General features: G+C 42.4%; 1 protein-coding gene across 1 annotated transcript; it reads right to left on the bottom strand.

Annotated features, from left to right (window-relative positions):
* Window positions 1-5,463: 5,463 nt before the first annotated feature.
* LOC104519837 (beta-1-syntrophin) lies at window positions 5,464-21,732 on the bottom strand (the record flags this gene model as incomplete). The annotated part of the gene is given in 5 exon segments (XM_010177841.1): window positions 5,464-5,891; window positions 7,041-7,231; window positions 9,200-9,396; window positions 16,181-16,320; window positions 21,669-21,732. Coding segments are annotated over 5 exon segments (685 nt in total), but the record flags the coding sequence as incomplete, so codon positions are not given.
* Window positions 21,733-24,302: the final 2,570 nt, after the last annotated feature.

Raw genomic sequence — 24,302 nt, 5'->3', positions numbered from 1 at the left:
CAGAGTAGACAGAGGCAAAGAAGGAATTCAGGAAGCTCTGTGCCTGTGTCACTGTGACTGGGCTCTGGTGAGAGCCGTGTGCCTCTTAGCCCAGGACAACCGCAACTGCTTTGGAGCTGGATTACATTTGTCTGCGAAGTGCCACACATCATAGTGTCCAAGTTAATAACCTAAAGGGTTTTACTGATCTGGTGAAATAGAAACACAATGAAGGTGAATAATTAAATAATTATTTAATCAGTACATGCATGAAATTGCTCCAATCTACTAATTACTGTGTATGGCTCACGTTTCTTTGCATTCACGACAGAAATTGTTTCTTCATGTAATTGTATGAATACTCTTAGAGCCAAACACGATAAAATACACAAACACTTACACTTCTAATGTGTTAAATTTTAAATACTTTGCTGATCAAACAAGAAATTAATCAAGATATTAATTTTCCTTAATATCCAATATTGAATAAAGGAAGTCTCTACTTCCATCCAAATAGAGAGACAAAAGCCTTAAGTTATAATCTTGTATCTTCAGCCTGAAAGCTGATACTATTGTCCAAATACTGAAGCAAGCCACTGGAATTTTCATTTCCTACTTAATTGTGGTGGGTTTTATATACTTATAATTACAAAAAAAAAAAAAGTAGTTACCAAATTATGCACAAGTTGATAAGCAAAAGTACAGAAACTCTACATTTTGTAAAATACTTGCAGCTTGCTGCCATAAGCAAAGAAAATTCCTTTCAGGAAAGTAATTAATAATCTTTAACTGTCTTTCTTAGTGAAGAACAATCTTGTGTGTGTCTGTTAAGGGGCTTCTATAAAAAGGTGGGGTTTAAAATTATTTTTTATTATTTTCTCATTCCTCCTTTACCTCTGTCTGTGGTGTCTGTAGCGAGCCCTGGATTTAGATATTAACTCTTTTACTTCATGAGCAAGTAGAACCCAATGGTTATTATTTCAATTAATTCTGTAGACTGAGAGGCTGGCCTGGAACAATCAGCAGGAAGCAGTTAGGGAAACATAAGTGTTTTGATGTGTTTGCCTGTGTCTCATTTGCATTTTGTTATTGTGTTGAGTTTTTTTCAGGTAAATGAGAGCTAGTTTATTATCATGGCTTAATAACAGTGTGCCCCATTTGAGCTGTGCTAACTGTCCTTGTGCCTGCTCTTAACCTACAAAAAAAGCACACAAAATAATGTGACCTGGCCTACTGTAACAGCGCGCTCTAAACCAAATTATCTTACATCTGTCGTATTCAAAACCCCCACACTCTGAGTTCCCCCGTGTGTAACTCAGAGTTACCCTGTTGTAACTTATTTGATACAGAATGTAACGTCACTCTCTGCCTCTGAACTTCAAATTGTTTTCTTGTTTGTGGCTGGTGAACCCAAAATCCCATCTGCCCTATGTGTACTTTACTGCAGAAGGTTGGCTGCTTGCTTTTGTGCTTTTGCAAGTCGGGATATAAATCATATTCACCAGTATAACATTTATGGTCTACCCATAATCCATGTTACGCCTTTATACAGGACTGGGGTAAACCAACACTGATGTGGTTGCGATTACTTGGCGAGATGATTATTCCAGTATTACAGCAACTGCATCATGAGCATCACTGGGCTACCACAAAACTTAACTTGGCTACAAATGCTTTTCCAAATTCACAAACTCTCCAGTTCTCCCTTGGGAGTTGTTTTGTAATGCTGCTAATTATTTACACAAGCACAGAAATTCTGACAAAGAAAACAAACTGAAAAGCTAATCCCATGTAGAAAAAGTGGCTGATATGTTCACAAGAGGTTGTTACCATTGTTACTTCGATATTTAATGTTTTTCCCCTCATGCTTTTAAACTAAACTTTTGCCCTCATTAATTTAGGGGTTCACTTACATCAAGCAGGCTGAGTTTCATGAAATTTTTGAAGTATGTAATTAATATCCGCTCTTTACAAATCAAAGTCACCACTGAATTCAAAAGTGTCTATTTTAGCTACAATTCCCAATTACTTTATAGTAATCGTATATAAGGTAATAGTGTGAGTATAGTAATATATATTATATACTATATAATAGTCCATGTATATAGTAAATAGCTAGTTATAAACCTACCAGTTTGACTCTTATGAAAAATATTATAAAATTACAAATCAGTGAGAGCAATGGTAGCAATTTACGTGGTAGTGCATAAAGAGTTATGTTCTGACTTCTAAAGTACCTTAAGAGAGATGCTAGTTCCACTTGAAGAGCAAAACTCTTAGGAAACACCAGTATCCTTCCCTGAACACAATCAGATCAGCTTTATTTTCTTTTATTTTTTTTAACAAACACTTTATATCACATTTTCCCAGTAACATTATCTGTTCCAATATGTATCCAAGTCTTTCTAACAGTGAAGCTGCTATGCAGACTTTCTGATCAGATTGTTCAGTACTTTGTGAAAAGCAGGAAACTCTCGAATACCCCGTTTTAGGATTCCCATGAGGCTGCCATATCTCATGTCGGACTGAAAGAAGATAAACTTCCATGGTTAGCTTTTCTATTTGAGCCACTAAGATAAGAATTAAAGTAGAAGGGAAGAAAACCATCTTTTTTTTCATAACTGTTCATAAGAACTAAGCAAGGCACATGTTGGCCTCACTCCTTGAATGTGGAAGCTTGAGCAGAAGTTTCTGTCCTATTTTTTTATGAGTTCTGTAACTGCCCAGTTAAATACAAGCAACAGAGAAAGCTCTGTGACTTCAGCAGGTGAGTCTGAGTGGCTTTGCCCGGAATATCCCTGTGGCCTTTCAGGAAATGCCAGCAGCAAAAAAAATGCTGCGTCCTTACGCTTTCAGCCCATCAACAGCACCACTGTCGCATGAACACCGAGCTCACCTGAGAGAAAGCACCAGTGCACCATTGACAGTATATTAATCCTCTTTCTTAATTTTGAATTTTTAAAAGTCATCCTTCAGTGCAATGAATAGTTCTCTCAAGTAAGTGAATTCCTACCAGAATGACTGAGGTTTAAAATGTATTTTTCCCCAGCCCAAAACCAAAGGACATCCTTGCAAACAGCTTTTTTGGGTACAAAGTAAGCTCACCTCACAAAAAATCCAATAAATGACTTTATTAAATATATTCTTTTCCTCTAAAATATAAATATTCACTATACTCTTATAAATGTGGAGTAGGTCCATATTTCATTTGTCTATCCCATCCAAATATGAATCAGTCCAAAATCTGAAAATGAAGAAATAGCATCTGTAATTATCATTATTTTTTCTATAAATATATATAATATGAATTTGCTTTGCAAACTGTTTAGTTATTCACTTATACTTCATATAGTACTGAGCACCTTAGATTACATACTGTGTCATTTAATTGTTGGTACTAATATAGGAATTTGTAATATTTACAATGCACATACATGTTAAGTATAACATTCCAGTGATTTGTAAGTGTTAAAGGAATAAGGAAATAGTGCAGTATAGTTTACGTATGTACTTAACCTACCCCACAGTATGCAAGTTTTCACTTTAACCTCTGGAACTTTCACAGGAGCCTGCATCCAGATCTTTAGGTTGTACTTTGGAACAGCAATAAAAATGTCCTGAATAACTTTTTAGAAACTTCACACAACATTTTACTTGATGAGGCGATGTGATTTCATACTCAAAGACCCAGTCCCCCAGCGTACCAACTGCTCTCAGCTTCTCAGAAGACATTCTAGAAGCTTCCAAGTCAAAGGAGACCAAGGTAACTGTCTCAGAAAGTTACGTGCATGGCAGCAGTCGTTAAATCAGAAATGTCCATTTGGAAATTATTGGTTATTTATGTAACATTATCTCCTGCCTTGTGAATTTACATGAGGAATTAAGTGCAAGTACCGTGACAGTAAAAACCAAGTTCACAGCTAGGTACATCCCCTCCCAGGCTTGCTGTTGACTGGTGAGAGGTGCGGGGAGTGGGGCTGCTCTTCCAAATGGTCATCTAGCTGTTGTTCTTCAATGCTCATTTTCAGTATTTGCAAATTCAGCCTATCATCATCTTCGTTTTCTAATTAGTTTTGATAATTGAGATATCTATGGAAACCACCACAAACTAATTCCTACACTGTGAATAAACAGCATAACTTAACTCTCAAGACTTAGCTTAAAACCATGGAACCAAACTGTGTTTTTAGGTTTCCTCTTTGCCAGTCAAGTGACCCTAAGTTGCAAGTTGTGTGCTTTCTCAAGAATAAAAGAAATGGTGTAGTATGACAAGCAGACTTCTACAAACTTTGGATTTATTACTTCCTGTACAGTTCCTGTCCTTCAAAGTGTAAATTTAGGGCAAAACTCTAAAAGCAAACAAAAATCCACCCCTGTATGAAGCAGTTCCATTTACACAGTAAGAGGAACACAAATGCCATCCTTGTTCTGCTTCTTTCTGTTCCCACCCAGCCACGTTAAGCTGATTTAGTAGTTGCAGGTGGAAGCTGTGTGCATGATCCCTGACAATGAAGGTCAGAGTTCCTGCCAGCTGCCTGCTTTGTGCCCAGTATAACTGTGAACTAGGCCAAAACTCAGGGATTCACATGTTTTGACTTAAAGCAGTAAGCTGTGGTGCAAAACAGGAACCAGTAAGTAACGAGTACAGAGGTGAACATCTTAACGTTTCACCAGCAAGGAATGAATCTGGACTTGCCAAGTCACGCTCGTAGCAGCAGTTCCATGTTAAGGCTTTTCTGGCAGTGAAACTCTCTTCCTGCCCCGGTGCATTTCCTCGCTGTTGTGGAGCTGCTTAAATAACTTTTCTGATCTAATCTAGAAAACTCTCAAAATCAAATCTTCCTCTTTCCCCAAATTTCTTCTTCTATAAAGACCACACAAGCGGCCTTGGCAGAGCAGAGTGGGTGACACAGTAGGGTAGGAGGACAGGAAGCGCAACGTGGCTTTCTGTTGGCAAACTGTTGTGGAAACATGCTGGCAGAATCTTAGGTCATGCTTCAACACGGGTTCAGGGAACTTGTACCTGAGCTGGGGGGTCCTGGGTAGATGAAGCTCAATAAGCTGCTCTAAAAATAGATCCTGTGTGTTCATTAACAAAGGACACTCCTATCTGTGCCCCACTGACAGCCGGCTCTCAGTACATCACTAGAGCTAGTCCTGTTCTGGGCCCATCGCTAGGAACATACGCAAGATGTCTTTACCACTCAATGTGAAAGTGCCCTCTGGCAGGGAGCTCCAGCTGTTCACTGACCACAGCTGTATTGCTTTAGAGCATCTGACTCGAAGGTGCGTATGTCACACTCTGCTGGGTATTCAAGGAACAGGTTCTGATGGCGCCCCAAAAGAAAAACCTTCTGTAAGAGGTGCACAGGTAGCACAGAAAAAAATATTTTACGTTTGGGTGGTGGGACAATCTTGTTTGGAAAACTTCTACTCAACCAACCTTGAGCTTGCATCACAACTCACACCCAGTCTTGTCTGCTTAGCCCTTTACTTATTCTATATAAACAGGTACATTGAAATAGGCACAATTTATGATTCTGAAACATTTACACTGATGGTACTACACGCTTTTACTGTCTGATACGGGATTTTAAAATCCCATTATTTACAATGAAATCCACCGTTTTCCTTGTCATGCCACCTCCTTAACTGATCAACAAGAAACCTGGGCCTTGGAAGACTGCAGAAATGACCAAGGCCTGGGACTGAACCCCAAGCTGGTGTATGCTGCTAGCTGGTATGGGTTGCTGCTGTTGACTGTACTTCAGGTTAGCGTGGTCGCTCCATCTTTCTTTGAAGACAAAAATTTATCCCACTTATGCCACCAAGCCAAGCCTTGTAATCTTTGCTGACAGGAAGGAATGAATGATGAACACAATTGGTTTTGGACAGGAATGAAGGTCCAGTTGCTGAAAGTATAGAAAGAAATCAAGTTGAGAATGATTAGATTAGATCTCAGCTCAAATAAGTAATCATTTATAGAGTACTTGATTAACTGCTGCCTGTTTTTTTCAACAGACGCCTATGAATGACAACCCTTAATTCCAACACATTGTCTTTCCTTTGCATGCAGCTGCAAATATTTAGGTTACTATAAGTAATAAGCGTCTTGAGAGCAGATGAGATCCTGGTACATCTGGGCTTGCATCCACCTGAGTGAGCAGCAGAAAACTGAGTCAGATGCTGCAAGCAGTTTTCCAAGAGGTTCGACCCCTCCATCTTTTCAGGCTCTGTTCCTGCCCAGGGATGGTGGTGGGACTGCTGTGTCCAATACCCAGTGCATCTGCTGTTGGTCACAGCTGAAGACAGGATGCTGCACCTCCAGCTGATGCTGCACAGTTGTTCCTCTGTTCACACAGCTGGCAGTGAGACTGAACTGAGACTTTTCCATACTCACAGTTCAGATGATCTCACTACGTGCTTGCTAAGCATGAAAGCCTGACAATAAGCAGTTCACAGAGTATATGTTACCCCAGGTAACGTGAAGAATTAAGCACCCAGGAACTGCTGAAAAAATTTTGGCAGGAAAGAGCATGTTTACATGCATCATTTATGGTATCTAAACGCATAGGAATAATCCCCGTATTTTTAGGCATTGTGACAGTTAACTTCGAGCTGGTTTGCACTCCATCTGTAGTCCTCAATTTTTTCAGCAATGTTAAAAAATATCTAAAACATAGCTTGTTGTCATAACATGAAGTCCCTACATGTATGCTGGAATTCATAATATCTCGTTCTTAAGTTCTTCCATCTGCAATCATTTAAAAAGTGAAATGGCTACATATCAAAGTTCTAAAATCTGGCTATGCGGAGAACAGTTTGTTCTTAAATATAAGAAAACTTTAATCCCTCTTTGCATGGTTTTACCATTTTATCTGTCTTTTTAGTTTATCTTGTTCTAGAGCCAGATAGTCATGCTGTACTAGAAAGCACAGCATCGAAATACTGGTACTGGAACCTGTACTGGCCAGCTGTTATTAGTGCTCCTCCACCTCCACAGCCTGAAAGAGCACTGAGGAGATGGTAACACGCATCCCTCTGCCAAACACAATACTTACAATTTCTCCATCCTTTCCTCCAAAGTCTAAATAAAGCATCCTTATCCCATCATCCGAGGACATTTTCAGTTTTTCGTAGGGATACTGTGCAATTGTCTTAGAGAAGGCACCATCTTGCGGTTCAGTTGTAAGAGAGAATCCATGTTCGTAATGGATGGTCAAACGGCACTCCTGGCTTTTATACGTGCAAGCTGAAGGAGGAAAGAACATGTCTTCATCAATTAGATATAGGACTTGAAGGACTGCTAGCTAACTTCGCTGATGACACCAAATTGGGAGGTCCTGTGGACACTCTCGAGGCCAGAGAGGCCCTGCAGAGAGACTGAGATAAATTCAAGAGCTGAGCAATCATCAAATGTATGAATTTTAACAAGGGCAAGTGCTGGATTTTGCACCTGGGACACAGTAACCCTGGATACACACACAGCCTGGGGAACGAGAGGCTGGAGAGCAGCCCTGCGGAGAGGGACCTGGGGGTTCTGGTCCATGGCAAGTTGAACATGAGCCAACAGTGTGTCCTGGCAGCCAAGAGGGACAACCGTGTCCTGGGGTGCATCAAGCCCTGCATTGCGAGCCTGGCGAGGGAGGGGATCGTCCTGCTCTACTCTGCACTGGTGCGGCCTCACCTCCAGTACTGGCTGCAGTTTTGGGGGCCACAGTATAAAAAGGATATAAAGCTACTGGAGAGTGTCCACAGGAGGCCACTAAATTGGTGAAGGGCTTAGAGGGGAAGCCGTATGAGGGGAGGCTGAAGTCACTTGGTTTGTTCAGCCTGGAGAGGAGGAGACTGAGAGGAGACCACATCACAGTCTAAAGCTTCCTCACAAGGGGAAGAGGAGGGGCAGGCGCTGATCTCTTCTCTCTGGTGATCTATGATAGGACCAGCAGAAATGGCAGGAAGATGTGCCAGGGCAAGTTTAGGTTGGACATTAAGAAAGGGTTCTTCACAAAGAGGGTGGTGGAGCACTGGAACAGGCTCCCAGGGAGGTGGTCACGGCACCAAGCCTGACAATATTCAAGAAGCATTTGGACAACATCCTCAGACACATGGTCTAAATCTTGGGATTGTCCTATGCTAGGGCAAGAGTTGGACTCCATGATCCTTATGGGTCCCTTCCAGCTCACAACATTCTATGATTCTATGATTTAGTCTGTAATGTTCTCAAAAGCAACAAATTTTTGGGTGCAGATATCTGCATTTTACATTTGGTGTCAACACTATCTTGTGGAAACTAATGTGTCCTACACCAGGTCTAATCATGCTCTAACTGTAAACCTGCAGATTTGGGAAAAAAACAAAAATCATCATAACTAAGGTTTGATGACACGGACGCAAATTGTGCTCGGCAGTAGCAATACTGATGTCAGTCCTTTTGGTTATTCGCTGCATTCTTCCCGTTGCAGCGTAATCTACGTGCTGACACAAAAATGATCTTACAAATGTGAAGAAGGCTCAGGCTGGCATTTCCTCCTTCCAAACCTTGACAAAGTCAGAGCTGCTCTTCTTATGTCTGACAGACACAGCCAAAATCAATAAATGTGGTGCATAGTGCATGACAAAATTAGAAGCTGTAAAGAGTTTCCCTAAAGTATTTTGACAAAGATGAAGACACTCCTGAGTCCTCATTAGTGTTGTGGTAATTGAAAAAGGGCCCAGATGATTGTATATAACAGCTATGGCAGCAGAAAGTCTGCATCTTCCCCTCAGCTCAGAAACACAGGCCATGATCCAAATTAAAAAATGAAGAGTTTAGGCGTTCACATCCCAAATTCTACTTTTCCCCGCCTCCCAGTGAACAACTCTGGCAAGGAGGGTCCTTGTCACTGGGACAAAAGCACTGTGATAAAAGGGGCTCTGGCCATCACTCCTCAGTGGCACACAGCCCTACATGGCTGACGACAGACTTGTGTCTGAAACAACGTGCCAAAAACAAGACCAAAAGTCAGAATGACTGTGACTGTGTCCTGGATTTAGGGTACTGGCCACAGGTACCACACCAGCTAGGGCTGGCTGGGAGAGCAAGGGGGCAATATTTTAAACACACAGAACCCTAAATACGCACATTTTTTTTAAAATCAGTCACCTCTAGTAGAAGGAGCTTGAACTAACCACGAGTGTCAGGAGGAGGTGTGGAGACACTGTGGCAGGTGTTACTCACATGTGGTGATTTCCGTGATGAGCTCTGCAGAATTGTGGCAGCCCTGCACTACGCTCCTCGTCCACAGTGAGAGGTCTCGGCTGGTCTCCGTCCTGAACAGATGGGTTTCGATCCCTTGCCTTGTACCGGTACGGGTTGCAAAAGACAAATCCATCCCGGACTGCGGTGAGCCTTTTCCTGGGCCAGAATGGACCAACCTGCAATTGGATTTGAAAACATACCAGGGAATTACAACAGTGACACAGCACACTGCCACAATCCCCACCTGAGCCCGGCTCTGCTCTGTACATTCCTAAACGCACGTGGTTGGGAGCACGAGAATTCATATCTCCTCTGTATTGGAGCCTAAAGTGACTCCTAGGGACAGGCAGAAGAGTGAAGGTCCAAAGCAGTCGGACATGCAGGAGATGATGGGGATGTTCCAGAGGATCCTAAATTCCTAACGAACTGTAGAAAACACCCTTTTGGATGAGGAACTGATTCACTGACTGGTCTGTTGTGCTGGGGTTTGGTGAACAGATACAAGTGCTTGCTCACACCAGGCAGCTGAATCCGACTTTCACTGTCAGGGTGCGGTTGCCATAAAGCTTAAATATATGCAGACAAACTCAATGATAAAAGCTGTGAGGTAAAGCAAGAAGTTCCGTAAAATACAGAGGTGCCAAAGTACCGTCTTGTGCACACTTTTCCCATAAGGAATCTGCAAAATGCAAAATGCTGCAGCTATTTGTAATCGGAAGTTCTCTCACATTTTGCTGCAATTAACATTTCTTTGTCTAGCGTTAACAGCTGATCTCCTGTGACCAGGAAAGGTTTGTTCAGCTGGGCAAACACTAATTGCGGGGAATATTTCTGAGTGAGAAAATCAACAACTCATAATATTTTATTCTTCTTTAAGGCTGTCCTTTTGGGTTTTTCCCCTGCAGAAGTGTGGACAGTGAATACAGAATTCACTCAGGGACAAGACACTGATTCAGCTGAAAATCATCATCCAGAGGAGTTTGTCACGCTTTGAGACCCAGGCACTAACCCTCAGAGGGCGTCACAAAATGAAACCAGGGAAATTCATCTGAAAAGCTTATTTCTGTCTTGTGTCTCCCATTTCCCTTTCTATAGGCAAACAATATACTTCATATGAGACTATAAAGTAAGTATGTAGCATGGTAGTAGAATATTTGTGCTGGAGCATAAAACATTAGATTATACTAATCATCTACTGAATGCTAATTCACCCTCAAATTATTGTTTTGCATCTGGAAGAATAGTTGCCTGTTAGCTGACACTGTAGAAGTATGTCATCAAACAGAGATGTTTCAATAGGAAAAAAAAAGCAGAAAGGAAAGAAAAAAGCACAACTTTGGCTGAAACACTAACCATAGGGCATCTGAAATTTTCCCCAATTCCCTGGCAGTCTGTGCTGACATTTAGGATGTGCATTGTGCCCAACAGATCCATCAATCTCTCATACCACACTAGAAGGTTTGCAAGATTTGGCCATGCCCAGGTTTGTGGTAACTTCCTGTGGATTTTGAGCATCCACCTTGATTCCATAATCCCAGGAGGTGTCAGGACACAAGGGGCAAAGTATCCCGGGTAGAGCTGCCCTGCCCTATATCTGGACAGGAAAGCCTCTTCCAGAGAGGCACCACCACCCTCTCCAAATGCTTTTTTTTGCCTCCAGAAGGGCTGTGTTAAAGTCTCACTCAACTTTGATGCTTGGAGCCTCCTAACGCCACCCTGGGCAGATTTTGCAGTCACAGAGTCAGCAGCAAACAAACAGCCCAAAAACTTTTATTCATTTTGATTTGACATGAGGAGGTGCAAACTTCAAAGAGAAGCTGCATCTTGAAAATTAAGGCATGAGATTGGGAACTGAAATCTCCTGTGACCGCTGCTGCTGCCTGGCCCTGGCCAGTCGCTCAGGCACATGCAGGAAAAGCAGCGGGAAATATCACATCAAGTTTGTCATTAAAAATAACACTATCCCAGCTGCTCCCTGGGTCATCCTGTCTCTTTTATACAGTGCTCATCGGCTGTGCTAAAAATTGTTTTCTAATACTTGTCATACTGAATATGTAACAGACAGATGGTTCCAGTGTTTTATTTCCTTTCACATCCGTCCTCCGGCTCCCCTATATCTTCATGCTTTATCCATAGTGCTGGCATTGCAGGTTTTTCAGCATATGGATAGAATGAAGATGTACCACTTTACAAATTAAAGCATGTGGACACATCCAACAGGAACATCGTTTCTTGCCTGCCTTCTCATCCACATTATCCCGTCATTATTAAAAATTCCGTCTCACTATTTAGAAATCCTTTTCTATCATACAACCCCAGACTGTGCTTTGGAAAATCATGCAGTTAAACGTGAACTAGATAAATATGCAGGGGAATATTTGATAGTATTTATGTATCAGCTGTCAGTACTGATGTATTTGGGTACAGGGCAAAGTATTCCCAAGCTTTAATAAAGTTGCATTCACATGAGCCATTTCATTTATATAAAATATATTTTATCCTAAAGACCACAAAAATACCTTAAAAGGCAAAAGAATAGTCTTAGAAACTTCACAGAACGCTTCCCCTTGTCCCCACCTCCCGTCACTCTGACCACAGCTGCACCCTAGAGCCGAAAAGACACCCCAAGGCCAGCTCTGGTGATATCCACCCGCAATCCCTGAAGGTTACTTGGCTCCGTGGCGTTTTCTGAGATAGCTGTGAGCATGCAGGAGCCCAAGCACACGTCCCCAGAGCAGCCAGAACCACGAGAGGGCAGGAGAAGGTTGGTCATGATCAAATCTGTTTGCAGAGCGTGTGGATAACAGGCAGCGGCTGTAAAATGCAACTCTTGGCACACTCCAGGGAGCCAGGGAGACACTTCTCATCTTCTCTAACTTCTCCCTTGTCTATGTTTTGGGTAACTTTTTAGCATTAGTATTTACAAACATGTGATGGCAAGATGGGTACAGTCCAACATGAAGTGCTGGTGCTGGGTGAGATGCACTGGGACCTGCTTCTCATCCTAATGCTATGAAAAGAGTTTTAACCATTTCCTGCAATGGAAAAATCTAACGGCCTCTTCAAAAAGGAGAGCGAAACCAGCACTGACATTCAGAGCAAGTGTTCAGCTGCTCATTTGATATTCATCTCAGAAGAGGCTGTGATACAAGTGCATCAACAGTCATGCAGCTCTGCCCAGCAGAAAGCCACTACCATCTGAACTTTCCTATGTCAAAACCTCTCCTTGCTCTGATTTAGCATTTGAAACCTGCTCGGAACAGCTGTACTCTGGAAACCTACATACAGGCCCTCAGTCATCCAAGCTTTGCCCCAGAAGGAGAGACAACCACCCTCGTTGTCCTGGGAAGATGAGCAGAGAACTTGCACAGCCTGTACAGCACCTCATACACCTTCCCTGGGGTGCTCGGGGACCCCAGTGCCCCCTGCCTGCCCCTCTCTCCACTTGCACAGACAACTGATCAGTGCCCAGACTCCTTTCCCAACTTTCCATGGCATTAACTATCAAATTGCTTTAATATTTTCTGGTTACAGACCTCAGCTTTACACCAAAGCTACTTACCTGATCTTTAATCAGAGTCCAACATGGGCTGCTTTATTATTTTTTTCATTTCATATCTGGCTACAACAGATAATGCAATTTGATTGCAAATATTTAAGATGTAATTACTTAAGCCCCATTCCCATGCTAAAGGGAGGCACTGTTACTCAGGCATAAGGAAACACTGAAACAGAGATTATGACAAAAAGGTCCTCAGAGTCAGGGCTACGAGCCAGCTGCCGTGCCTCCCAGTGCAGAGATTTAAAGGAATAACTTAAACCTCCTGATCTCAGTTTTATTTGAGCTATTACTTATATTCTGCACAAAGCTTGGAAAGACTGACTGGAAAATATTTTTAGGTCTTAATAGCATCCATAGGTTGAAGGCACACTTATCAACAAACAGAAAGGGCATGCTGAAATTCTGCTGTTAAAATACTGTAAGAAGATTGTAATCCTTCTACCACTTTCCAATTTTCTCTGCTCATTATGTCTTGGGTAGATTAAGCATGACTCTGTACAGTATCTGGCACTGAAGTTTTCCAGTTTCAGCAGCTTTTCAAATATGCATTAGCTAAGCAAAAATGTTTTCCCAAGGACTCATAAAAATCTGAAAGATAGGAGCAGCCAAGATTACAACATGTGGTCTGCAAACTTTCCAGGTGAAAAGTTCTAAATTGCACTGATCAATGCACAGAGGGGATTAAAAAACCCATCACAAGGAGGGGAATCACTGTCTGGGCATGAACACAGCAGTCAATACCAACAGCAAACCCTGTGTATTTTTTTGGTGTAACTGTACTCAGTGTGACAGATCAGAAAAGCAGAATCCTGCAGGGTTTTAATCAACATCATCCACAACAGTAGGTGTGATGATGTAGGGAATCTGTCAAGTTATGTAATCTGCTCACCTCGGGAATTCATGTATTTATATGTATTTATCAGATTGCGACTCCATTCTGAACGTCAAGTTTGGTAAATCTGCTCTTTTTATCTGATTGTTAAATCCACAGTGATACTAGTAAGAAATCACAGAGATGGGGCTGGAATGGTTCTCAGGAGGTCACCCAGCACATCCCCCTTCCAAGGGCAGGGCTAACTGTGCTGACACACTCCTGGGGGTTACAGTGTCACCCATCCTTCAGAGTCCCCAGTGATGAGGATCGTACACCTTTCCTAGGCAATCTAATCCAGTACCTCATTCACACACCAAATTTTCCCCAGGACCTACCTGGAACCTCCCCTGCCACAAATGCAGCCAACTATGTCCTGTCATGTCCAGCAGGGACCCGGAGAACATGCTCTCCTGTCCTCCTTGTGTCTCATCTTCACATTTGAAAACTACTGACATGTTTTCCATGGACTTCCCTAGATTAAACAACTAGAGTTTCTGGAGTATTTCCCTACTGATAGTGTTTTCTAGGTCTTACATTTGCATTGCTTTCTTCTAGACCTTCCACAGTTACCTGGCATTATTTTGGAAGTGCAATGCCTCACACGAAGGTGGTGTATCACCTGAGGCATTACTAATGCTCTGTAGTTAGGTATGATTACTACATCTGCCCAACATGCAACACTTGGCTATAACCCAAGACAATTGTCTTTATTTTCCCCTCTCAAAAACTTAACACTATAGATTTTAGCAATTTTGCTACATTGCCCAGATGCTTCGTGGCTGAGCAACTACTTTGTCACTCATTTACCACCCTAAACCAGAGCAGCTGATTATTCCCCAACACTGAACTTTGCACTTGTCCTTTCTGAACTGCAACTTGTCTTTCTTACAGAATATTTTCCCAGTTCATAAAGACCCTTTAGCAGCCTGACACCTGTGCTGAGTAACTTCTCATTCCCCTCCAGCCTGAAGATCAATGATCCTCCACTCACATGGCAATCCCATCGGACAGGGAGATGACTGTCTCCCCAAGGCAAGCCAGTCTGCTATCAAATCTGAACTCCTGAGAAAAAGCAGTAAGTAACAAGCCCTCCAAGATGAGGACTTAAGATTGTTTGATCCAGTAAATTAGTGGTCACTGATGAGAGAGGCTGGTGATGCCCACCAAAGGGCTGTTTTGACACATGACAATGTGTGGGCAGGAAGGGGCCAGGTGCACTGCAGGATCTCCGGTCACTGTAAGAAGGACTTGGGTGTCCATGTACAATGACACCCTGCAGCAGTGGGGAGGAGATGTATCACCTTCTGCTGGGTCACTTTCTATCCTCAAACTCTAAGGCTTAGTGACACACCTGGGCACAGCCTCTGGCTCCAACACCTGACCCACTTTTCATCAGGAATTTTCACCTGGAATTGTCAACCTTCACTACCACGACACACGGCAGGCTGCAAGCTGCAAAGCCTGGGGCTCTTGCCTCACATTATGGTAACACAAGGTGAGTCACAAGCCAGCTTCCCAGGAAGTCTGAAAGCTCCATCACAGGTAGGTAGACTGGGACAAAACAACCATCAGAGTAATTCACTGAGTTCAGGTTTTTTTGTTTTTCTTTTTTTTTAATATAATGATTTATCAGCCAAGCCTCAGTTCATCTGGGGAGAGAACTAAGAGACCAAGAACAAAAATTAACTAATGAGAGTGCAGTAAGAGGCCCACTGCTTTTGGCCATGTGCTACCAGTCCTTCTGAATGAGAACTCATTGAAAATGGTATAATAGAGGCCTGTAGCAAGGCCAAAACAATGGAACAGCAGCTCTTTCTCAAGCCCTTTGACCACACTGGCAGAGAAATGTGATTAAGATTCACATCAAGAAGCACAGACCATTTCCACTGCAAAAAGACAACCATGGGAAAGCTCTCTCTGAATTAGTGTTGATGGATACCTTTGAAATAATGTAGATGGTTAATTCCATTCTAGAGTCAAGAATGTGTCTTCCAAGCTTACCATTTAAAAAAAAAAGAAAGACAAGAATTTGTTTCCTTGAGCAGGAACACAAGCTGTGCTGAAATGAAGTGTCTCCATCACATGTATAAGCCCCCAAAAGCCCCAAACCAGTGGTGCAGAACTGCTACACCAGTGCGCCCAACTCAGGGCAACAATTTCATGTTTTTCAGCCTGAGGAGTGGCTGGAAATCTGAGTGCTTCTGCCAAGCCCTCAGGTCTGTACGCTCAGATAGACATCTCAGGAGATTGAGTGCTCGGCTTTTTCAGCACTCCTGCCTCTGGATCTGGGCCAAATGACTGTGTCCATTCTGGTGTGCTTCTGGCCATCAGCCTCAGCCAGAACTTTAAATGGAGGAGAAGTGAGGAGTTAAGCTGAGCACATCGGCTCATTGAAGAAGAATCTGCTTCTCAAACTACAACATTTCAAGTGTGATATAGAGCTGTGCACCAGTTATACCCATTCCTGCCTGACGCAGCTGTTCCCACCACTCTTGAAGCAGTCATAATAAAAAAGCACAGGTACCTGGTGGCTAGCAGGGGGTAGGTGTGCAGAGGGCTGAACCAAGCTTCCTTCATCCGTGGCATGCTCTCATATATTAAGAGGTCTTTCTCCGTCAAGACCACTAACACTGGCTTCCAGTGCTTCTCGTTGTCTCCTGGTACCTGAAAAAGAGCAAAGTCTCGGTGAAATAACAAGAGACAAAGCTACTATCATGCAAAGTCTGATGATATGAGTATGTCAAGTCCTGGGCTAAATAATGAACAAAAGAGAGTTTTACTTCTTTGGCTTTTTGACGTCTCTCACCTGAATTTATAACCAGCTGCAGCAGAAATGGAGTAAAGTGCAATGACATCTGCTGCTCTCGTTAGCACTGCCATTTCCAGCCCTCCCTGCCGCCTTCCCTTACTCCATAAATGGAGAACACTGAGACAGAAGAACACTGAGACACAGCTGGCTGTTACATAGCTGTGGCATGCATGAAAAGACCTTAAATGTATATTTATAATGTGCATCATTCATGTGGAGCTGGCACATCAACCTGAGTGCTGGACACTGCTGCTGCTGTTTCTATTTTCATGAGTGAAAAAAGCTGCAACATCACTACTAAAGAAGAGTGTCAGGTAGTAAAAAATAGTGGTTTGGGAGCAGACGGTTTTTTCCTCAGCAGTTCACATTTTCATTGCTTCTCCTTCCTTCATACCGTTCTTCGTTTTACAAGTGCCAATTTATAAAGAGACCCAACCTAAATATGGGCTTGATCTGAAGCACTGATTCAGTAGTGGATCTGCATCCACATTTCAAGCCCATCTGTAGAAGACATCTAAAGACTGGAGCATCAGAGCCCTTTACTGGCTGCAGAATCCGGATGTGGAATTATATTTTGCAGCTTTGACGTGGTAGTCCACATGGCTACACAATTACTGTTACGGGAACCAAGCAGAGATCTTAGAAGTTTTTACTTACTCTACTCTGGCAGCATAGAGGTGTCTTAAAATAGATGGGAATATGAAAGGGTCTCAGTTTCAAGTAGAAATGAAGCTCTAGTCTTTCACAGACAAATCCATCATTTTTCTTTTGGTGCACAGGAAGAAAAAGAAACCCTGTTACGCAGTAACACTTACAGCCATGCTTTGAAACACAAAAATCTCAGCTGAGTACCAAAGGGAATGAAACAAATTCTGTAATTCACCAGAGAAACTGGTTGTCTAATGACTCCTCCATTAAAATCTTCTCTGGGAAAGAGAAGTGGTTGTTTATGCTGTTTTGTGGTTGACACCAGCCTACTTGCCACGGGCATGTGTCGCCAGGCACATCCCTGGGTGGAGAAACATAATGAAGGGATCAGTCAAAGGTTGGCCAGGCTGGGAGTGGCACAGTCAGGAATGGTGATTCGGATCCTTAAGTACGGTGTGCCCTAAGTGATGGATTCAGATTGAGAGCCACATTCAAAACACCCATATTTGATATGTGAAGATGGGGTCCTACAAATTTCTAAACTTTTAAGGACTTTAAAGACAGTTATAAGATAGCTTCACACCAGAACACCAATGCCCAAAGCAGATCTTAAACTAAGATTTTTTTGCTTGCATAATTTTAAGAGGTATTTTTCCTTCTGAATTAAGCATTTCTAATAATCATATTCCTGTTTACAGCATTACTTGCTCATTGGTTGTTCAAGTCTGTGTGTTAATCAACTTAAAGTCATAAACGGTTCACCCTTTTAATGTCTTCAGAAGCAAAGAATTATTTACAGGGGGTTTTTTTGTGGTGATAGTTTCTTGAAATGCAACCTTTCATTTTCAAATAGGGCTGAATAGAGAAGCTGCATAATTAACACACCTATTAATACACTCCAGAAAGAATGTAAAATCCATTCTCACAGCCCATGTACCATGGAAATATTCACATGAGCAAAAAGCATCCTCAGCTTCTTAGTACCACAGTTATTAACTACAGTTAATGCCCTAGTTCCTAGCATGGGAATACAGAAATAAATGTTACAGTTAATGTTAATATCTAATAAATGTTACAGTTAATGTTAACATTTAATTTTTGAGCACCTACCTGTGTTCTTTAACTAGAAAGAATTTAGTACATACTAAGTTTCAAAGCCAGGTTGGATGAGGCTTTGAGCAACCTGGTCTAGTGGAAGGTGTCCCTGCTGATGGCAGGGGGTTGGAACTAGATGATCTTTAAGGTCCCTTCCAACCCAAACCATTCTATGATTCTATGATTCATACTTTTGAAGATTTCCAGAAAAGAAAAGGGAAGATAAATATGAAATCTCTCACAGGATGAAAAAGCAGAATGTTCAGATTCATAATCAGGAGGAGTAAGCAGGCAGCATCTTGGGCTGTTACTTTTTATTTTTCTGTTCTGTGACCACAAGCAATCCAAAGCCTAAGGGAAGCTGCTCCCAGCTTTTCTGCAGAACCACCCTGCCTGTGTAGCATTCTCAATCACAAGCTTTGCTATTAAGTGGCTGGTCAGTCAGCTGTGACTCCAGAAACTTTGAGAAACACTGTTCCCTGCAAAGCAACCACAAAAAAGGGAGTAAAACTCATTTTGCCAGCTGGTCCCACAACTATTTGCTGGACAACCATAAACATCAGGAGACAGAACTTCTAGCGTGGATCCTGAGCCCACAGCTTTGCCCCAGTCCTTCCCAATAGCAGGGTGACTATGGAGAAGATGTGGCTCAGTCATAAGGTATTGAAGATTTTTTCTCAAGAATAAGTGACCTGATACTACCTCTCCTGGTAGGATGTACTCCCTGTTTCTAGGGCATATACCAGGACAGGGAGAGAGGAGAACGATGTTCGCCCACGTCCTGCTGGGAAGCCCTCCCCAGTAAGAAGGGCCGTGCAATACACACACTTTTAAACACATTTTTTAAACCTTTCTGGGACCATAGCTGTCTAACTGCTAAGGAATGCTGGTGTAAGCAGTACTGCTGCTATTTCAGACCTGAAGAAGGATTCGTGTGCCTGAAAGCTTGTCTGGTTTTTTTTTCCAACTGTAACAGCTGATCTAATAAAAGATATTGCCTTTCCTTAAAAAACCTTGAATTGCATTACTGTTCCCTGATTTCGCTGGGGTTTGGATCAGGCTTTAACAGCTGATGCTGTGCTGTTTGACAGGCAGTTGGCACTTCTGGATGGTGTCAAACCGAATATACTGTCCTGTAAATGGTAATAGCAAAGTTTACAAAGGAAGAAGAGAGGCTGCAAACATACCATTAGCCTACATTCAGAACAAATCAACATGGAAAATTAATCCAGATCAAGCAAGTGTCATACCAAGCACGACTACAATAGCAAACAACAAAACAAAAGCAAAAACTTTGCTGCTTATGGGCTGCTAAGTGAAGGATTTGTTCAAGTTTTAAAGGTTTTAAAATCTGATATATCAAATAGGGTAACATGAAATACTTCCGTAAGAGTAAATTTAAGTATAGTTGGAGATACATTTTAGAGGCACCATTTCAGATGATGGTTAGGGCCAGTTTCTCAGCCAGAACTCTGCAGAAAGCTGGCACTTGCGCTACAGTTTCTTCGCCCCAATTCCCACTTGCACAAGTACAATTCAAAGTGCGTTGATCTGTGTTGCAGACAAATAAAATCACCATCCACTCTAAAAAACTTTTCAAACTCACCCTTTTTTCAAAGTAAAAAATGTTAGATCACACCTGGATGAACTAGAGAAAAGAAACATCAGTACTCTTCAAACTTCCCACAATAAAATGAACCAGCAAATTTTTTGCTGGTTGTCTGAACACTGTTCAGGTAGCTTTAAGCAAGAAGTACTAGTGCCCTCTCTCCGTGCTCTGCTCATCTCAGCTGAGGTCACTGATTATATCCCAGGTGAAATTCCACTTCAAGTCAATGAAGCTGTGAATGTTTATACCAGAAGTAAACTTGGTTGTTTTTTTTTTCTTTATTTATTTCCTAGACACACTGTGCCTCTAGATCAAAGTCTTCAAGTACAAACCTAAAAAGGGAGAACATATTCTAACAAAAAAACTCCAAGTGCAGTGAAGCATCCTTTTTGGTACTCACAAACCTCTTTGCTCCTCATATACTCACCCTGTGAAGTGCAAACCTCACTTTTTCCCATATGCATCTCTCTGCTTTACCTTTCCAAATTCAGAGAATTTTTAATGTATATCAGGGATGAAACCTAATTTTTTTTGTGTATAACAACATGATGGCTGAGCCTGGGACAACACCAGTGGAGACCTGCATTCATGTTGTGCTCAGGCACAGGCTTCCTCTGCAAAGTCTGTCTATATGCTCTGCGTTTCTGTACCGACACCACAGCCTCTGCTGGGGTGGCAAGTGCAGCTGTAACACACATGGCAGGAACAGACATAAATGTGAAAGTGAACAAAAAGTGCACAAGAACAGCCGCTGTATTTCAGCAGCTACGTGGAGACTTGTCCATCAGCCTTTGGCTGACACAAGAGCAAAAGTGCTTCAACGCAGAAAGCCAACAGCTCATGCAGCACTAGGACACACCAGACCCCACTGCACCGAGGATGTGCCCGAGCTCTGGCTGCTTCTGGATGCCTCTGCAGTGGTGGGCAGCATCACTCCAGGCTTTGCTTTGGGGCTGGATCTGTGGTCTGAAGGACTGTCTCTGCCAATAACACATAGCAAGCTCAACGCTACCCGTACAACTGCTCCTGCTGGTTTTCTGGCAACTGCTCACATGCTTAAGGCCACTGCTTGCAATGTACCCTTAAAGAGTAACTCCTCTGATACACAGCAAACAATATTTCAAAGAGAAGCCAGCCTGTTTTCCCTTCAAGTGATGGGGACCCCTGGCCCCTTTAATGGGTATCACAGCTTCCAAATCTTTAATAGTTTTCACATATAATTAGTTGCCATAAAGATAACGGCATCTCAGTGGAGAGAAATCGTTTTACAAATGGTTTGGACCTTTGCTCTTTCATCTGCCAGGTCTCCTTTTCGTAAGGTTTTTCTTTGAATTTCAGTTATTCATCTTCTTCAGGCTGCCAGGAATGGATGAAAGAATACTTTTAATCTATGAGGCTCACAGATAATTAAATTAGAGGCCTCAGTCTACTCTGGAAAGCTGTTTTATATTTTCATTAACTCAAAAGGGGCATTTCAATTACTTTCCCTGTTTAGTAAACAAATTATATATTGCCAGCAGACTCCACTGCAGCAAGCATCCAAAATGTGGCCTTTGAGAGAACTGATGTGAAGGTAGCAAGTTTATGCTTACAGTCAGTGGTTTAACCCCCTTTTCCATCACCCCCTTCCAAATCCCGGAGCTACACTGTCCCCTCACACAGAGCACAGGAGAAGCAATCAAGAAAGAATTTTCCAAAACATTTTCTTGCTATTTTCCCTCCTCCCTCACTTAAAATCTCTCCACGCTGACAAGAGCCAGCTGGCACACAGGCTGGGGTAGGCTCTGCCACGTATTTCTTGCCTTTTCATTGTCTTTTGATGAAGGACTGTGTCCATGTTCAGAATAAATTTGATTCATTTACAGAAACCTACTTGTCAGTTCCTGAAAATAACAGCTGGGACTGAAAAGGATTTCTGCAAGACAAACAGCAGTGATGCACAAATACATCATGCAAACCCCAGCATATGCAACAACACTGGTATTTCTGTGAGCTCATCTGATGGGAGGCAATTTGCAACGCAGGAGGGGGTGTAAGTGACAGTGACAGGCAGGGGATATCAACACCTCCCACGCCACGTGCAGATGAGATGTGTTTTGCTGCTAAACTTTGTAGTTTTAAACAGGAAATAATGTGCACATTGTTTAGGGGGAAAAAAAAAAAAAGCTAATGAAAATGTGGTTTTGTTCTTCTCTCTCTTTGACCTCAGTGATGGCTCAAAGATGGCTTGTACCATTATCAGACCTGAATTATAGTCAGTGCACACACAAAAATCCCCCAAAGGGCACAATATAGCCTCCTGAGATCTGCGTGCAGTGAGCGAGCAATGCACAGGCTTGGCCATGAGCAGCCAGAGCCACGCAGGACAGGTGGGACCTGCAGCAGGGACCATGCTGATCCACCTCTCGTGTGAACCTGTGCAGAGCTCAGGGGTACACTGATAGCTATGGTTACAGGCACTGCGGAGTTTGGACAGGACACTCATTCTCAAGACAGGTCTGTTCAAGTCTGAACCCCTTCTAAATATCCTTTAAAATGACACAATGCAAGCCAGCTTTTGTCAAAAGTAACACAGTCAACCATGTCAGCACAGCAATATGTTCAAGCCAATGTCCTGACATGACTCTCTGCACTCATAGGTTTTCAAACAGCTCTGGCTCATATCCAAATATCTCTAAATGTCACGAGAGGCACCTCAGTCCTCTGTACTCACCCATGCAAGAAAGGCAGGTGATCTGAGACCTTTTCTACAGCCAAACAAGAATGTCTGATTCCAATTTTGTAGTGGAGGTTTGCTCCACAGCTCGGTGAAGTCAACCAGAGTTTTTCTAATGACTCTTTAGGTTTTGGAGTAGACCCTTGAGAAACAAACCTGGAGGGCTACGTGTCTCCCATACTACAGAGAAGATGGAGCCAAATTCTTCTTGGAGGTGCACAGTGAGAGGATGGGATTCAACACCCCCAAGTTGAAACAAAGGAAATTTGGATTTGATACTCAGAGAAACTTTTTCAGTATGTCATGGTGGTCAAACACTGGAACAGACTGTGAAATGTCCACCCATCGAGATAATCACAACATAACTGGGCAAGGCCCTAAGCAAGCTGGTCTAGTTGGCTCTGCTTAGAGCAGGGGCGTTGAACCACGAGAACTCCCTTCCACCCTATGTTATTCCATGAGTCTATGAAACACTGGAAAAAATGAAAGAAGTCTAGATTTAGACCAGCAAGTCATTATTTAAGTTGTCCTTGAGTTAAACTGATTGTATAATAATTTGGTACATGTGCAGTTTTTCATGCATATGTGTTGCATGAATGTTGCATCAATACAAATGCATTAGTCATATAAAATGGTTACTGCAGCTTAAGGGTTTGCAGGATGATTTGAAGTTACCTTGTACCTTAAATCACTTAGAGCTGTATAAAATGTGTATCCTTGATCTTTCTGACTTGGTAGAGTTTAACACTCCAGATTTCCTTTGCAGTAGATTCCTTGCAAAAGATAAGGAATGTAAGGAGATGGAAAACCCAGAATCACATAAACTTAATTCACAGTACAACATTAAGTAAAAATATATTTCACGACTGCATGAGAAAAGTTTAAAAACCTGATGTGTTCTCTTTCTTCTCCTGATCCACGGGTCCACAGAAACTGGTTAACTAAATACACAGAAACCCAACTTCAGGGGACTCAAAGCGGGGGGGAAGTAATTAATCTATTTTAGAATCGTCTGCCATGGCCCAGGATCATTTTGCTATGCACGAGGTTGATGTTTGAAGGTCCGCAAGTAAGAGCTCTGTTGAAGTGACACAGGAGACTCTTAACTTTCTGATAATGTCAGGGAAGAGCAAACAGGCAGAGACCACAGGAGATGGTAAATGCTCCAAACCATTTGTTAAAAAAGATACCACTTGCTTTTCACCTTAGAGAAGGTGAAAGGAACTCTGCTGTGTTTTAAGAAGCCTTCTGATGCTTTCTGAGTAAAACACATGTTCTTCTATAGCAGCTTCTTCAGACTGAGAGCACTGTCTGAAACTAAGCAGAGGTAATTTATGATAGCAAGGCTTTGCAAACAGCAAAGGTCCACTCCTGAAAAGATACAGTGTTGAGCTAAATTATTTCTGTAGAAAAACCTGCACTTTGCTATCTTCCCCCCTCCTCCTCCCTCCCCTTTTTATTACTTCTCAGAAATTGCCAAGGGAGAGCAGGGAATGGAAAAGGACATTTCATCACTCAAGGGCTGTGGCAAGGAAGACCTGCCCAACCTGTAAGTTGCAAGGACAGAGACGGAAGGCAAGTCAGACACGTGGGAAGGTCAGAACAACCCTGCTGGCACTGGCAGCTGAGGCTGATCAAGAGACAGTGGACAGGCCAGATACAGTTCAACTGACCTTCAAAGCCAGTTTGACTGGGAACAAACCTGTGCTGGAAGAGGTCATGTTTTAAGTATTGCTTATAAAAGAGGCACAGGGCAAGGAGGTAAAAAG

This window comes from Antrostomus carolinensis, unplaced genomic scaffold (assembly GCF_000700745.2).
Source record: "Antrostomus carolinensis isolate BGI_N321 unplaced genomic scaffold, ASM70074v2 scaffold18971, whole genome shotgun sequence".
In the NCBI taxonomy this organism is placed as follows: Eukaryota; Metazoa; Chordata; class Aves; order Caprimulgiformes; family Caprimulgidae; genus Antrostomus; species Antrostomus carolinensis.
Note: the sequence above shows the minus strand (reverse complement) of the source record. Positions and strands in the feature narration are given on the sequence as shown.